At 42.8% G+C, this 14,822-nt stretch overlaps 1 protein-coding gene across 10 annotated transcripts in view; it reads right to left on the reverse strand.

Moving 5' to 3' along the window:
* LOC140690347 (trafficking protein particle complex subunit 9-like) overlaps window positions 1–14,822 on the reverse strand; it is a 274,618-nt gene that overhangs the window by 162,787 nt on the left and 97,009 nt on the right. For 5 of the 10 annotated variants that reach the window (XM_072952056.1, XM_072952055.1, XM_072952057.1 and 2 more), the window contains one exon: window positions 10,113–10,640. The exons of 1 other annotated variant lie outside the window; for it this stretch is intronic. In XM_072952056.1, the coding sequence (XP_072808157.1) occupies window positions 10,392–10,640 (249 nt within the window). In that variant the 3' untranslated portion in view covers window positions 10,113–10,391. Of the gene's footprint in view, window positions 1–10,112; window positions 10,641–12,699; window positions 12,986–14,822 lie in introns of those variants that run through there. 4 more of the 10 variants (XM_072952060.1, XM_072952061.1, XR_012065581.1 and 1 more) reach the window with 4 other exon arrangements.

Consider the following 14,822-nt stretch of genomic DNA (forward strand, 5'->3'; position numbering starts at 1 on the left):
ACAATTTCTGGCAGAAAAATTAAAAGGCTTGTTGGGATTCTATCAGGAATGTTTAATTGGTAGACTTGTCTCCCATTTTCACGAAACAAAATAATTTTATTATTTGTTCAGGGCCTACTATCTGGCAATGAGGTAGCCCCTTTGCATATAGTTTTATCATTTAATCTCTACAAAGAATCCTAGGAGAACACACGTGTCACAGGTGAGGGAACCAAGAACATCCAGGGTATGTGACAGGAAGGCAGATGGGCTGGAGGGCTTACCCTCCTTCAGGCTGAGACAGAGACACCAAGGCTTATTGACAAGCATGTTGCTGAAGTGGTTTACTTAATACTTTGCTTCCTTCATGAAGTGGACCCCTTGAAATTGTTTATGTCTGGCTTATCTTCCCCTCTCTCTTCTACCTCAGGACTTCTCATAAGTAGAATGAATTCGGCCTCAACTTATTCAGTAAAACCAGAAAATATAAAATTAGGCCACACAAATGTCTGATTAGTCCTTGTAATTCAGTAATTCCTAAAATTCCTAGAAACGCAAGGAAGGTGTGTTACCTCGGGGACTGAGTGCATTTGAAGAGTGAGAAATGTAGTGTGATCTGGTAAAGGCATAGGCTCTATAGACAAAGATCCGGGTTTGGATCCTGGCTCCACCATGTACTGGAAACATGACCATCCAGAGCCTCAGTTTCTTCATGTGTTGAATGGGCTGATGGAGCTCACCTCTAAGCAGTCAGGTCAAAATGAGATGGTACGAGTGACTCTCAGGCAGAATGCTTGACATAGTGCTAGTTACTCTTGCTGCTTTATAATGTCTTCTTAGGTAATTCTGTTGTCCATTGGCTTGCGAATACCTCCTCATTTGGTTTAAGAAAAATAGCATGCCTTAAGAATTTTAAAATAAGGAATGAAGATTTGCTGAATACTGCTGGGTGTATTCTTATAGTTCATTTATTAAAAAAAAAGTAGGAGTTCTCTAAACAGAATTTATTCAGTGTGCCTTGAATATGATTCAGTTAAATATGATTTTCCTTTAAATTCTTTTCAGAAATTTTCTGTGATATTTTTATTGAATAGTAGTTGAAGTTTTCTGAGGAGGGGTTACATTTTAAAAAGTTTATTCTAGTAACAATTGATACATTAAATAAATGATTCATATCCCTGGACAGCGTAAAGCCCTGTTTTTTTTTTAATATATAAAATTTTGGGGGATAGTTCTATGACATTTTATTGGGCAGAAGTATTTCCCATTTCCATTTTACAGGCAGAGAAGATGAGTCACACGATACTCATTATACAAGAGCAGCAGAGGTTGATTAATTTGGGCAGAAGAGGAAAAGTGTGTGGAGAAAAAATCCTTGCTTCTCAAACTGGTCACATTCTGTGGTGCTGTGCAGCTGAAACGGTTTTGAATTTGTTTCTGGGTTGTCCTAGATTTCGGCCCATGTGCCTGGAAAGGTCTCTCAGGCAAACATGCTAATTTAAGAAGTTTGTCATTCTAAATGCTCTTAAGAGGATTAAACAAATTCCACAGCAAATAAATGAACATGTTTGGAAGGTTTCCCACCCTCATTTAATTTCCAGAAAACAGACAGTATTCACTTGCTAAACCAAACACACAGGTATATTAATGAGCCTGACTCACATGACTGGACAGCAAGGAGGGAGCCTCATCTATTGGGTGAGTTCTGCTGCAAGAACTGCACCTGAAGGTTTAATTAGTATTTATTTCCAGCGAGTGCTGCTCCAGCCTTTTTCTCCCCAATGTAAGAAAGTGCCCTCCTTGCCTGGCCGTTAGTGTGCAGAGCCCCGCGGCTACAACACTCCCCTGATCATCAGGAGGCTGATGGAGCCAGTTTGGTTAGAAACGTTTAGCTACACTCGCAGCGGGGATCATCAGTCACTTCTGTGTGTTGACCTCCATGTGCAGGGGAGAAAATCGAGTTTTGCTGGCGACAAACGCTAATTGACCACCAGTTGTTTCAGAGGGACTGTGATGTTGAAAACTGGAGTCCCTTTCATTTTTATATGTTGGATGCAGACAAACTGCACGGCGACATCCCCACTGTAAGTACACCCACCAGGGAGGGGGGTGGAATTTGGATCTGCACGTATTCAGATCCTGGCACTGGTCAGCTTACTGTGTTCTCGCTGGGTTTGGGAGACTGTTTCCGTAGTGATTGATTTGGTTTCCAATAAATTTGCACAGCCGTCTCCTTCAGTCGAGTTCTGATGAGTTCAGTTGGGAGGGGCATGTGAAACTGGGGCAGGCAGAGTGGTGCAATGAAGACTAGACACCATCTGGTTACCTCTCATTTTTTATGGGCCCAAAAATGGTTGTCTTGTTTTCTTTTCCCCTCCATCCACCCCTTCAGGTCAGGGAGTCATCTTCAAGAATATCTTCCTAAAATATAAAGTAATGAAGACGGCAGTGTGTCTCTTTGGTTGATTTCATTTGACTTGGGTTCATTATTAAAGATTTTCTGGTGAGGATTTTATGAGCTCTTAAAAGCTGGAAAAGCAGCACAACCAAGGAGAGAAAGTCAGAGAAACGAGTCAGTGGCCACTGTGAGGTCTGGGGGATGAGGGCAGGAGGTGGGGCAGAGGCAGAACCTTGGCCACCCCTGCAGCCCTGAAGGCAACGTGCGCATGTAAAGCCAGCGTCTCTTGTCACCATGTGTTCTAACAGGACTCCCACTAAAAGAATGCTTGGAGATTTGGGGAGGCCTTACCCTTTACCCTCTTGTCAAACATCTTTAATGCTGACTGTATTTATTCAAGATGACACAGAGATCACCTGCAGAGCTTGAGGGAGCGGTGCTTGCTTCCTGTCTTGCCCGCCCCAGGCTCACTCATCAGACACCTGATTCTTGCAGGCACTGCAGTGCCCGTGGGGGGAGTTCTGCTCCTGGGGGTCTCTGCTCCTGTGGTGGGAGCTCTGCTCCTCAGGCAGCTGGGCACTGGAGTGCTAACATTGGAGCCGGTCACACCAGCGCTGATCCCTCTCCACGTGATGAGCCCTTTGCATAAATAGTAGAGGTGGGATCCAGAGTCTTCCTGTGTCTACAGAGTTCTCCAGTAAAGCCAACTTGGAGGAAAGAAAGAAAATGCCTACTGTTTCAAGACTGTGTCCTAAGGGTTTAAAGCTCACTGTGGAGCACACGTGAGATCTCATCCAGTAAATACTCTGGGGTCTTGACTCTTACTTGTCATGAATTTGGCATTCTCATAATGTTATTTCTCTTATAATATGTCTAAGCAATCATTTTTGTGTGATGGTTATATGTGCATAAATGTCCTGAAGAAACTGTTGTGGATGGAATTGTGGGCATCAGTGATACCACAAGGGCTGGTGGCCCTGGGGGCTGCCCGAGCTCCACACCATTTGTTACCAGCAGTCTTTCAGATTGCATCTTATTCTAGAGCTCACCGGGGCTCCCATCTCTCACTATGTGTCTTGAGAGAATATTTGTTCAGGGGGGAGGGGACAGGATGCTTCCAAGTCTGCATTCTGGGGTTCCCTGTCTAAAGGTGGCACTGGCACAAATCCTTTATTCATGGAGTAATGAAGCCCCACAATCTCGTGGCTAATTGGGCCTCCCTGTCCTTCTTCATGTGAGAAGCCGGAGGGCATGGGTTAGGCCCCCAAACCTGTTTATGGTGAGCTTTCAGCCCTATCACACCACCTGGGTTGTCCCGTTTCAGTCACATGACTTTGATTTTTGCAGGCAGGTGTGACTCCTGGACAGTGACTGGGACTTCCAGGTTTCCCCTACAGTAGGAACACTGAAGAAATTTCAACCCGTAAGGTGTGTTTGGGGGCCTCGAGGACAAGTAGGGACCCACAGACAGATATCTGGATGGGTGGCGATCAGGCCCGAGTCTTGGAAGGACAGAGATTCCATTACTGTTGTAACAGTGAACTTAAGGGAGGAATTCGGGAAGGTCTGATGCAATTGAGATTAAAAGTATTATCTGGCTTTTTTTGTTAGCAGTAGTGGTTTTTAACCCTTAGACCCATTCCCGCTTTTATAAGAAATATTTTGTAACCTTTCTTTTTTGGTGCCTGGAATTGAACATCATAGAAAATGTAACCTAAGTATAAATATGATAAACAAATAGACAGGTAGATGGAAAGATGGGGTACCTCAATTCTTATATTATGGGTTATTTTATATTTATGCAAATTAGTGACCACTCAGGACAAAAGGCACATACAAAGGAAGTCACTTCTAATAAATTATTTTTCCAAGCCTTACCTAACTGGGAAACAAGTGGCTTCACAATGTTAGAGCACCTCCCAGGTCCCCGGGGAAATCTCCTTGTCACAGTTACACTTGCTGATGGTGTCCTGTGCCAAGTGCAAGCACATGCAGTTCGGAAGCTGCCCGAAGCCCGACTCCAGGGATTCCTTCTCCGTCGCAGCTGTGAGGGAGCCTTGCCTTTCCTGACCACAACCACAGAGGCGATTTTAACTCTCTGAAAACTGCCATACAATTGTATACCACAACCCCCACAAGATATGTTGAATAAAGTAGAAAACTTTAAGTGCCTCCTTTACGATAGAAATAGGATATAAAATAAATCATGATTTAAAAAATTCTAGTGCCCGAATAAGTGCTACATTACACTGGATGCATTATTAGGTTAGATAACTTCATTACTGCTTTCCATACCACATCTTCTAGTTAGATTTTATTTATCTTTTTTTTCCTAAAGAAAAAAAATCATATGATGCATTCTTGTGTCAGAGGTGACGAGCAGAGAGCAAGTGTAAAACCAGAAATCGTGATGCTGGTCAGTCTAATATCAGCTCCGTCACTGCACAGATCGTCTTAACTCATTTTACTGCACTTTTTGGAATTACCTTCTCACTTGGAAAAACCCCTGTGTCAGTTAGATTTGTTAGTAAAACAGTACTTTTTCTTACTTAGTGCATCAGTGATGTTTTCAAGATGATAAAAAATTTTGCCCATTGCATTTAAACAGTTGCTTGTTCTTGTAATTCATGGCTCATGGTCTCGTATTTGTCACAAGTGGAGAACTGTGTTTTCTGTGTGCAAATTCTCATTGCTTTGGTGACTCAGGGACACGTGTCCTTACTGGATGGAGTATGACAGCAGTTGTTTGCATTCTCTCCCTAAATCTGGAGTCCTGTGTTATGATTCCTGTTAACTTAAAAATTATGAATATTGTTATTTACCTAAATAGCTAACATCGCACCAGTGATGCATATCAAATTGGTCCAACTAGGAATTCCAACATTAAGTGAGATAGTAATTTCACAACCCACTATTCCAAAAATTTGGATTGATGGTTCAATTATACCAGGGACATTACCTGTTTAATTGAATCAATCATTGCTTTCTTCAATAAAAGTTTCCATTCCATCTGCTCTTTTGGTTTATTGTTCCTCAATGTTTTGTTTGCTTTCTTTCCCAAATATATATGATTTTGGCTTTTGTCATTGAAAATCCTTGCTGGTTTTGCTACCTCATGCTGGAGAGGAAGCCTTGTGACTGTTTTATAGTCACTGGTTTCATGGTTGTATGAGTGCTTAATGTCACCTTGCAGGGGTGTACAGAACTAATGAAGTGTGTACATAAAAGGCTTAGTCTACACTGAGTGCAGGGTTAGTGTGAGCAGCTCATGTCATCAGTAACATACTTAATCCATTACAATCATCCTCTGTTAATCAGTGTTATCATTCTAACGTCTCCAGGAGAGGAAATGTAGTAGTCTAAATGCAAATCTTTGCCACTCTTTTAGTCAATTCAAAACCTTTAAAGCTTTGCTGTAATAGGACTGTGTGCCTGCTATTCCTACTTCTGCTCCTGACCCAGGACGCGGTCTCCACGGCTGATGATCCACGAGAGACACTGGATTCTTGGTCCCATGGCTCTGTGTGTTCTGGGACATCTGGGGACTTCAGCACTGTTTTAGGGGCTTTGGGTCCCACCTCTTCATAGCATTGCTGAGATGAGATCTGTGGTTTCACCCTCTTTCTTGAGTGTACGGTTCATTTTTTCTAGAACCAACACACACCACCGTGGCAACACTGCTTTGACCATGTGCTGGGACAGCGAATACTTGTCAGTTCTTGGGTTTAAATTTTCTGTTCTAATTTCTAAAATGGGGTCTATTGACAGATACACTCCATGTAAACAGAAGCTCTGTGGGGTTTTCAGCAACTTCTAAGAGCATAAATATTCCTGAAGCAGCTAATCTTCCTCCCAACAAGTGAGGAGCAAGCCAGCAAGTCATTGGTGACTGTGACGGCCAAGCTGTGCAACCCAGGCTGCTCACTGAGGAGCAAGGAGAAAATTTTAAAAACCTACTTCCATGCTGTCTTTCACAGAATCTCAGAAATGAACGTTTTAATATCTAAAGAGAGGTGATTTTTTAAAATAAATTTTTTATTTTTTTCCTTTTTCAGTTTTATTAGGTAGAATTATTACAGTTCAACTTCACATACACATATTGCATGTAAATACATGTATTGAGTGTATTGCATTTTTTAGTTTACATATATGTACTAATTACTCTTTCTAAGAACAGATTAGATCTTTAGATTTTTAAAATTACAGTTACCAGAGGAATAAGGACATTTACAAAAGAATAATAAACAGAATATAGTAATCCAATCACAAAGGACAGTCAGATGTGCTTACATATATTCAAGAAATCAAAATAATATTTAGTTCATTTATGGTCTTATTATTATTGCTACTAATTGTAGATTCCCCATAAATGAAGTCATATTTCATTTTTGTTTCTCTTTCCACCCCACTTCACTTAGAATGACGGTCTTCAGGTCCATCATGTTGCTGCAAATGGCATCTTTTATGGCTGAGTAGTATTCCATTGTATATACGTATCAGCTCCTCTTTATCCAGTCATGTGCTGATGGACATTTCTGTTGTTTACATGTTCCTTGTTCTATGTCCCTTCTGGCAACAATTACGGATTTTAAATATTTTCCACCTTAAAATCCTTCCTGAAGGAGATGTGGTAACTGGAATCAAAAACAGTTACAGCACAGGGTTGTGTGTGATGGGCCCTGGGGGCTTGGTAGAAAGGTTGGCAGTAAGGATTTCAGATTCTTATCAAATGATTCCTCCTCTTGTAGCCCTGCTGACCGCCTCTCTCACGGCCTGCCCTACAAGTCTGACAAGTCCCTTCAATGAATCCTACTGTATTGTGCACATATTTTGTCCAATTGGTTTCATCCAGCAGGAACCTTAAGTGAGGCACCCAAGCTCCTGTGTTGCTTTCTTCCATCAGCCCTTAACTTCCTTGGGAGCCAGGACTGTCTCATTGCCCCAAGGATCCCTAATGCCTAGTGAGATGCCTGATACAGCTGGTATTTAACGAGCACATGGGTCAAATGGAAAAACCTGATTAAAAGAAAGGCCCTCATTTTTCAGACATGCCTACTTGAGTACAAATGGTAAAATGACATGTCTTTTTGGATTTGCTGTCAAATACTTCAACAAAGGACAAATAAAAGAATAAAGGTCTGAATAAAGGAAATATGGAAAAGTTTGTGAATTCCTTAATCTGGGTGATGGGCTTATTGTACTATACTTACTGATGTATACTTAAGTTAGTTTATAGTTTTACTGTCGTTAGCTGAATAGCAAGTATCAATACGTATTAACTGAAATCCTTAAAACTGACCAAACTTACCCCACACAAAATCCTTAATAACCTAGTTGTCTGTCTTATGGAAATCTTTTCCCACAAAGACAGGAAAAAAGGGAAAGGCAGATCCGTGCAGTATTTCCACGTTGTCAAAAGACCAAAGGCCAACACAAAAGAAGAGATTGTAGAAAAGATAAAGAGGCTGAAATCAATGTCCGGAAAATCTAGCTAAGTTTCCAAAATGGCCCAACTTAACTAACCACAGCACTGCCGCATCAAGAATGGGGCAAATAGCACCTAGTGGATTTTTTTTTAATAAATAAATAATGATCCAGTTCCTACCACGGGCAATTATGATAAGACAGAGTATAAGTTCTAACAACAAATAGTGTTCAAATCATAATTTCTACTTGATTCAAACTGTTTCTACTATAAATTTTGAATCTTTTTATTCTTTAGACAGATTTGTGGCATATGACCTACTGATAAAATTTTCAACTGGCTTGTATTAAAAAAGGTCACCATAGTGAGAGTTTATTTCATCAACTATTCCTTTTTGGGAAATCCATGTGCCTTGTCACTCTCTTTCATAAGATTTCCTGTGGAAAATTCAATCCTTCATTCAGGAAAAGGCTGAGCAATATATCTCACGGAAAACCGTCATAAACTGCAACACAAGAAAATGAAAATGACACTGAGCATCCCGTTAAGCCGGCTGACACACACAGCACACTGCTGTGTTCCCGCCTCGACTTTCTGTAACCAGCAGGGAAAATTTGCATTTCAAGAACAGACATAAACAATTTTCAGGACCTGAGCACACAATTTCCCTTTCAGGATTTAGTGAGCTTCCATTTAATTCTTTGAGAAATGTTTAAAACAACAGAACAACAGCTGAGATAGTGTTTAAAGTAACTTTCATGCCAGTGAAAATAAAGCCAACTGATAGTTAGCATTTTTACTTTATTTGATCTCACTCTCTTACTTTACCTCCCCAACCTCCTCCACAAAATGATGGTGAACATCCCCTCCTGGGTCAGAAGGCTAAGTAGGAAGTACCAATCACATTGAGGTGTGCTTTGTTGTTTTATTTTTCAAAACAAACAAGTTTCATTCATGTGATTTAGTAAGATCAGAAACAAATTCTACTCAATAAATGGTAGCCAAAACGTGTCATCATAGCTGCTCATCAGGTTTGGCCCCACGTTACACACTTTTACATGGACATGTGCCATGTGCTGTCATGGGAAACGGTAAGTGGGGACAGGGCCTCTGCTCTCACAGGGCACACAGTCTGGTGGGGGAGGCGGTGTTCAATCATTGCCCTTTTTTTTAATGTACTTACAAATTATGGGAAATGCTACTTAAAAAGAACAAAATGAGTCAATGAAAGTGAAAAATACAAGGACAGTATTTAGGCTGAGGGAAGACAGGGAACCTCTTTGAAGAGCTGACACTCCAGTGAGACCCAAAGGACAAATCCGGTGCTGCAGGTGAAGGGCAGGGACACACTGATAAAGGGCTGATATCCAGAATATACCAAAATTTTTTAAACTCAACAAGAATGATGAATAACCTGATTAAAAAATGAGCAAATTGCCTGAACACGCATCCCATCAAAGAAGAAATCTAGATGCCAAAGAAGCCTAAGGAAAGATGCTCCACAGCATCTGTCATCAAGGGGATGCAGAGTGAAACAGCGAGATACCACTGCACACCTGTCAGAACTGCCAAAATGCAGAACACTGACAGCACCGAATGCTGGTGAGGATGTGGAGCATCAGGAATTCTAATGCATTGTTGGTGGGAATGTAAAATGGCCCAGATACTTAGGAAGGCGGTCTGGCATTTTGTTGCAAAACTAGACGTACTTCTAACATATGATCCAGCAACTGTGCTCCTTGGTGTTTACTCGACGAAATGGAAACTTATGTCCACACACAAATCTGCATACAGATGTTAATAGCAGCTTTATTCATACTCAACAGAATTCAGAAGCAACTAAGCTCTTCTTCAGTAGGTGAATGGATAAATTAACTGTGGTCCAGCCAGAAAATGGACTATTATTTGGTGCTAAAATGAAATGAGTTATCAAGGCATGGAAAGACATGGAGGAACCTTAAATGCATATTACTAAGTGAAAGAAGCCAATCTGGGAAGATTCTGCAACTGTCTGATTCCAACTGTATGGTGTTCTGGGAAAGGGAAAACCACAGAGACTAAAAGATCAGTGGCTGTCAGAGGCTAGAGGGGAAGGAGCAATGAATGAGTTGCAGCACGGAGCATTTTAAGGTCATTAAGACAGACGACTCTGTATGATGCTGTGATGGTGGATACATGTCATTGTACATCTGTCCAAACCCACAGAGTGCACACCACCAAGTGTAAATCCTAGTATCAATTATGGGCTCTGGATGATGATGACGTGTCAGTGTAGGTTCTCCCATTGTCACAAATGTACACTCTGGTGCAGGTGTCAATATTGAGGAGGCTGTGGGGACAAACTGCAGTTCATACACCTAATTCAGCCCCAGCCACCGCTGTTAATAAAGCTCTGTGGGTGTGTGGACTGTCCGGCTGTTCTGGCATCTGAACAGCAGAGCTGAGCAGCAGCACCAGAGATCAGGAGGTTTGCAGACCCTGAAATATTTACCCGCAAGCTCTTGACAGAAAAAGTCTGCTGAGCCTTGTTCTAAATGAGTAAAAATTCACCCTGATGAGACAGGACAGCAGGGCCCAATCCAGGCATGGTTAATTGTACTGAAGCAATGTTTTAGTTCCAACACCTTTGCTGAAGTCCTGCAGGTCCAGCGACAGAATGTAGCCAGGAAGCGTCTGCAGGAGGAGGCGGTAGCAGGCCTTCCAGCCAGGCTCCGGGATGCCGGGGGCCGCGCGCTGCATGGGGGCCTCCCGCTTGAAGAAGGTGGACTTGCAGTGGAAGCCGATCAACTCATAGAGCTCGGAGAGGAGGCAGCACTGCTGAATTCTCTCCTCGGAATACTGAAGCACAGGGAGAAAAGCAACAAGCATCTGAATGAAACACGTAAGTGAAAAAAGCCCGTAAATATATTTTCCCTTAAAACAGAGACCCGATGACACAGGAAGGAAGAGGAAGGCTGACTCAGTGCACTGACGGGACCGGATGCAGAAACGCAGGGAAGAAGCGCTGTGCAGACGCTCCAGACCCCCTCCGGGCCCCACCTCTCCGCGTTCCGCCTGTCCTTTAACTAGAAAAGCCCGTATTCCCTGAAATAGAGGAATCTGCTACATAAACATGGGACACAGAGAAGGGAAAGAGGAAAAGGAAGGGAAAGTAAAGGAACAACAGTTCATCTAGAGCCTAGTGTCTGGGCGGGATTTTCACCAAACACGCAACTTCTCAAAGCACAGAGCACACAGAGAGAGGTTGACAGAGTGACTGCGACTTTTGCTCCTTAAGCACCAGATACCTGCCAGCACACGCTGCGCCCGTTACTGAATCATTACGATCATCTCAGAAACTATTACTACCCCAGCTCACAGGCAAGGAAATCTGAAACTCGGGGAGGAATTATTATCATCCTGGACAAATTCCCACAGCTCAGAAGTGTCAAAGCCTCCGGCAGACCCTGGACTAAAATGCTCCTCATCACCACGGGCCCTGAGCCTCAGGCTCATGGCCACATCAGGTCAGCACGGGCCCAGAGCACGAGTCTGTGGGACAGGGAATGCTCCCACTCGAAGTGCCAGGTCAAGGCCCTCAGGAACTTATGAAATGAAACCAAATCCCCAAACTCATTTCCAACCCACTGCCCTGTCAGGGAGGACTGCTCGGCACATCTGCCCTGTCACCTGTGCACAAGCTGAGCAAGGGGCACAGACAGTGATGTGACGTCCCAGTGGAAGTGGCTCGGAGACCACTTCATCACAGGACAGATTCTCCCGGCTTCCAACGTTAACTTTCCATTCCATTTCCAACTGGAAAGTAAGTTTAGACTTGTTTTCCTCTCTTAGAAACAAAGAGACTGGTAACATCAGCGGGAAACTCAAGACGGAGGAAGAGTCTCCTGACCATTTGGTAGGATAGGCTGGGGAGGGAACAGAGACAGGTATCAGAAAGTCCTGTGTTCCAGTCCAAAGTCTGCACGTCACTCACTTTGACGGTTTCCATTTTAATACATATGATAAAATCTGATTATGACTGTTGGGAAAACTAAATGAAATAACATGCCACTAGCATAGGTGTAAAATCCTCCATGAGTGTTCCAGAAATGGTCGTGACCGTGGTTAGTTACTGTCTGCCAAGTCTTGTGTTCTAAGCTCACATCACCCAACCAGAGATGTGCCAGAGAATGCCTCACCAGCCAGCAGCCTTCTCCAACTTGGAAACTCACAGTGTCTGAAGAACAGGCAGTGGCGGATGCTTTGGGGCACTCTGGAGGTAGCAATCCAGTGATGACTTTAAAAAGCAGGGGAGAATTTAGGGGACCATACAGTTCAAATACAGAGTACTCATTACATGTCTACAAATATTCATGTCTAGCCATGATGACTCAGAGAGGAAATACATATTCAAACGTATATCATTTTCCCACATAAGTGCATTAAAACAATTTGGAAAGAGTGTAACTTTCTTCTCTAGATCACACAGCGGGGATTACAAGGTTTGTACTGACAGCCCTACTTGTAAATCATCTGCAAACGTAACTGGGTCCACTATCAGTCATCATCATTCAAAGGGAAGGATAGAAAAAATCAAAGCCAAGCTAATACACTCCAGTCTTTTGTTTGGTTACGATGTCACAGAGGAGATGGACAGCTCAATAAGGAACCACTCTGCCGTGATTACGGAGCCCGGGGAGCGGGATGGGCGGCAAGATGTATGAGGAAGCTGCAAGTGTGCCCGTGCTTATAGGCAGGTACCCAATGTCACCTTGACAACGTGTGAAATGTTTATGCCCATGTCCTCATAACCTGACATGTATTAAAGAGAAATGGAAACATATAAACGTCCAATAAACTTGGTGGATACACCGTCCAAAGAGCAAAGTCACAGTTTGACAACTGGCCATCCCGGTACCTTGGGAATCATTCTTGGAGAACCTTAAAAACCACTCCTCTGTCCTCAAGAAGTGCTGCCTTTTTGTCCTATCTTTGGCTCAGGGATACCGCACGTTCAAGGGAACTTCAATGTCTGCACAGATTTGACTGTCTTTCTCCAGGTTCACTTGTCCATTCTGAAGAGGCCTGAGTTAAGTCAAAATTCCATAAGATTAATTACCTCCAGTGACAACTCAACGAACCTGCAATTACAAGCCAACTGAACAGGACTGTCCTCAGCTAAAAATCTCACCCACCCTTCACTGCTTTCTTAAACTCCTCTCCTGGCTAATTGCAACAGACTAACACCACCCTCCACCAAGTTCCCCAACTAAGTCAAAGAGAAAGTAAGGTCCATAAAAGAGGAGACAACTGCATAATTACCTCTGAATTCCTAGCATATAATAATGTCAATAAATAGAACTATGATTATGGCTTCTTTCCTTTAAAACCTTTCTGATTATTTAAATGAGATCATGGAAGGGAGGTGTTTGGGTCCAGTATCTTGACCCAGAAGACTCTGGGGGCCTTTTACAGAATGGCTGTCCACTGATTCATTCAAAACTCACCTTCTCTTTCCGGGAGGAGCTGTGATTATCTGCCAGGAGTTTGTTTTCTCTCTCATGCCAGAAAAGCTTTAAACTAAATCCTTACTTTGGATATGTTATTTTTCCCAGCTTCCAAAAAATTTACTTTCCTTACTTCCTTGCCTTGAGGAATGCTTTTATTATTTTCTTTCTAATTCACCCTTTTATAAAGCAGGATTCTCAGGATGCGCTTGGCCTTACATAAGAACAGCCATCCAACTCCCAGTGTGAGAGGCCTCAGGCTCAACTCCTGCCCTCCTGCCAGGGCAACTGAAACACAGTTCAGGAGCCAACCGGCACCCCAGGGCTTCTAAGGCTCACGTATCTCCCAGAATCCCTGCTTTCTGGTTTGTCTTAGCTTCTGAGAATTTCCCCTCACTTTCTTGACAAATAGCTGTGCAGCTTGAAAGATGAGGAAGGAAGGTTTTTTTCTTAATCAGCATTTTAAGGAACTTATGTAATGAAGGTTTTCACGAGTTTATAGAACCTCCATTGCCGAGACAGAAAACACACTAGATATTTTCTAAATTTAGCTATCATGTGCATTTTTTCTTTACTTTGGTTTTCTTAACTGCTTATAGGCATTTTTTAATTAAAAAAAAAATAAGGCCCCAAATAGGATAGAAAATTGAAGGGGCAAACAAAATTAAAGGGCAAAGACAGAAAATGAAAAGTACTCTACAAAGTTAATAGAGTAAATACACTATGGATCAGATCAGCAATTCTCAGTAAGAGCTAATTGAAACCTGACCATTAGGTAAAACGTCTCTCCTGTCAGGAGATGGCCAACAGAAAATAGAATTAAATCAACAAACAAAAATTCGAACTCTGGTGAGGTATAGAAGTCTACCAGCTAAATGTGTCTTCTTCTGGAAAAGAGGGAGACTCACCAGCTCTTTTCTGTGGAGCCTGAGCCCACGGGAGGTCAGTGAAGTGAGCTCTTTAAGTACCCAATTAGCAAAGTGAGAGATGAATAAAGAGATGTGAGCTTTGATGACAGAGATGATACTACTATTCACGTGTCCTGTAAAGTATGTCTTCACGTTCAGTGATCAATACCTCGGCATCCTCAGGGATTGAGATTATAGGAAAATGCACAGCCCGGGCCCAGACCTCTTCTGTGATTGTGACAATGCACTTAGATATCTCAAGGGCTCCTCCAATTCCACCTGCAAAGAGCTGACTTCACGGTGCTCCTCCCATAGCCGTCCTTCCCAGGGCACCTGGTCGGGGGACAAGGTCTCCCTGCCTCTCCCAGCTCAGGCCCATCACTCACAGATGTGACAGGACCTCTCCTTCAGGGACCAATTTCCTCAGTCAATGAGTTCCACCACCCACACCTGTCCTACCAGGTACTCACTGGCACTCCCTCAGCACCGACTCTGTGCTGGGGACCACGCTGCACACTGTGCACACATTATCTCACTGGATCTACACAGCAGTCCTGGGAGGTCGGTACATCACTGTTTCAATTGATTAGATAAATTGTTTCACTTCCTTGAGTGTGTCATCCAAA

This window comes from Vicugna pacos, chromosome 30 (assembly GCF_048564905.1).
Source record: "Vicugna pacos chromosome 30, VicPac4, whole genome shotgun sequence".
NCBI classification, from domain to species: domain Eukaryota; kingdom Metazoa; phylum Chordata; class Mammalia; order Artiodactyla; family Camelidae; genus Vicugna; species Vicugna pacos.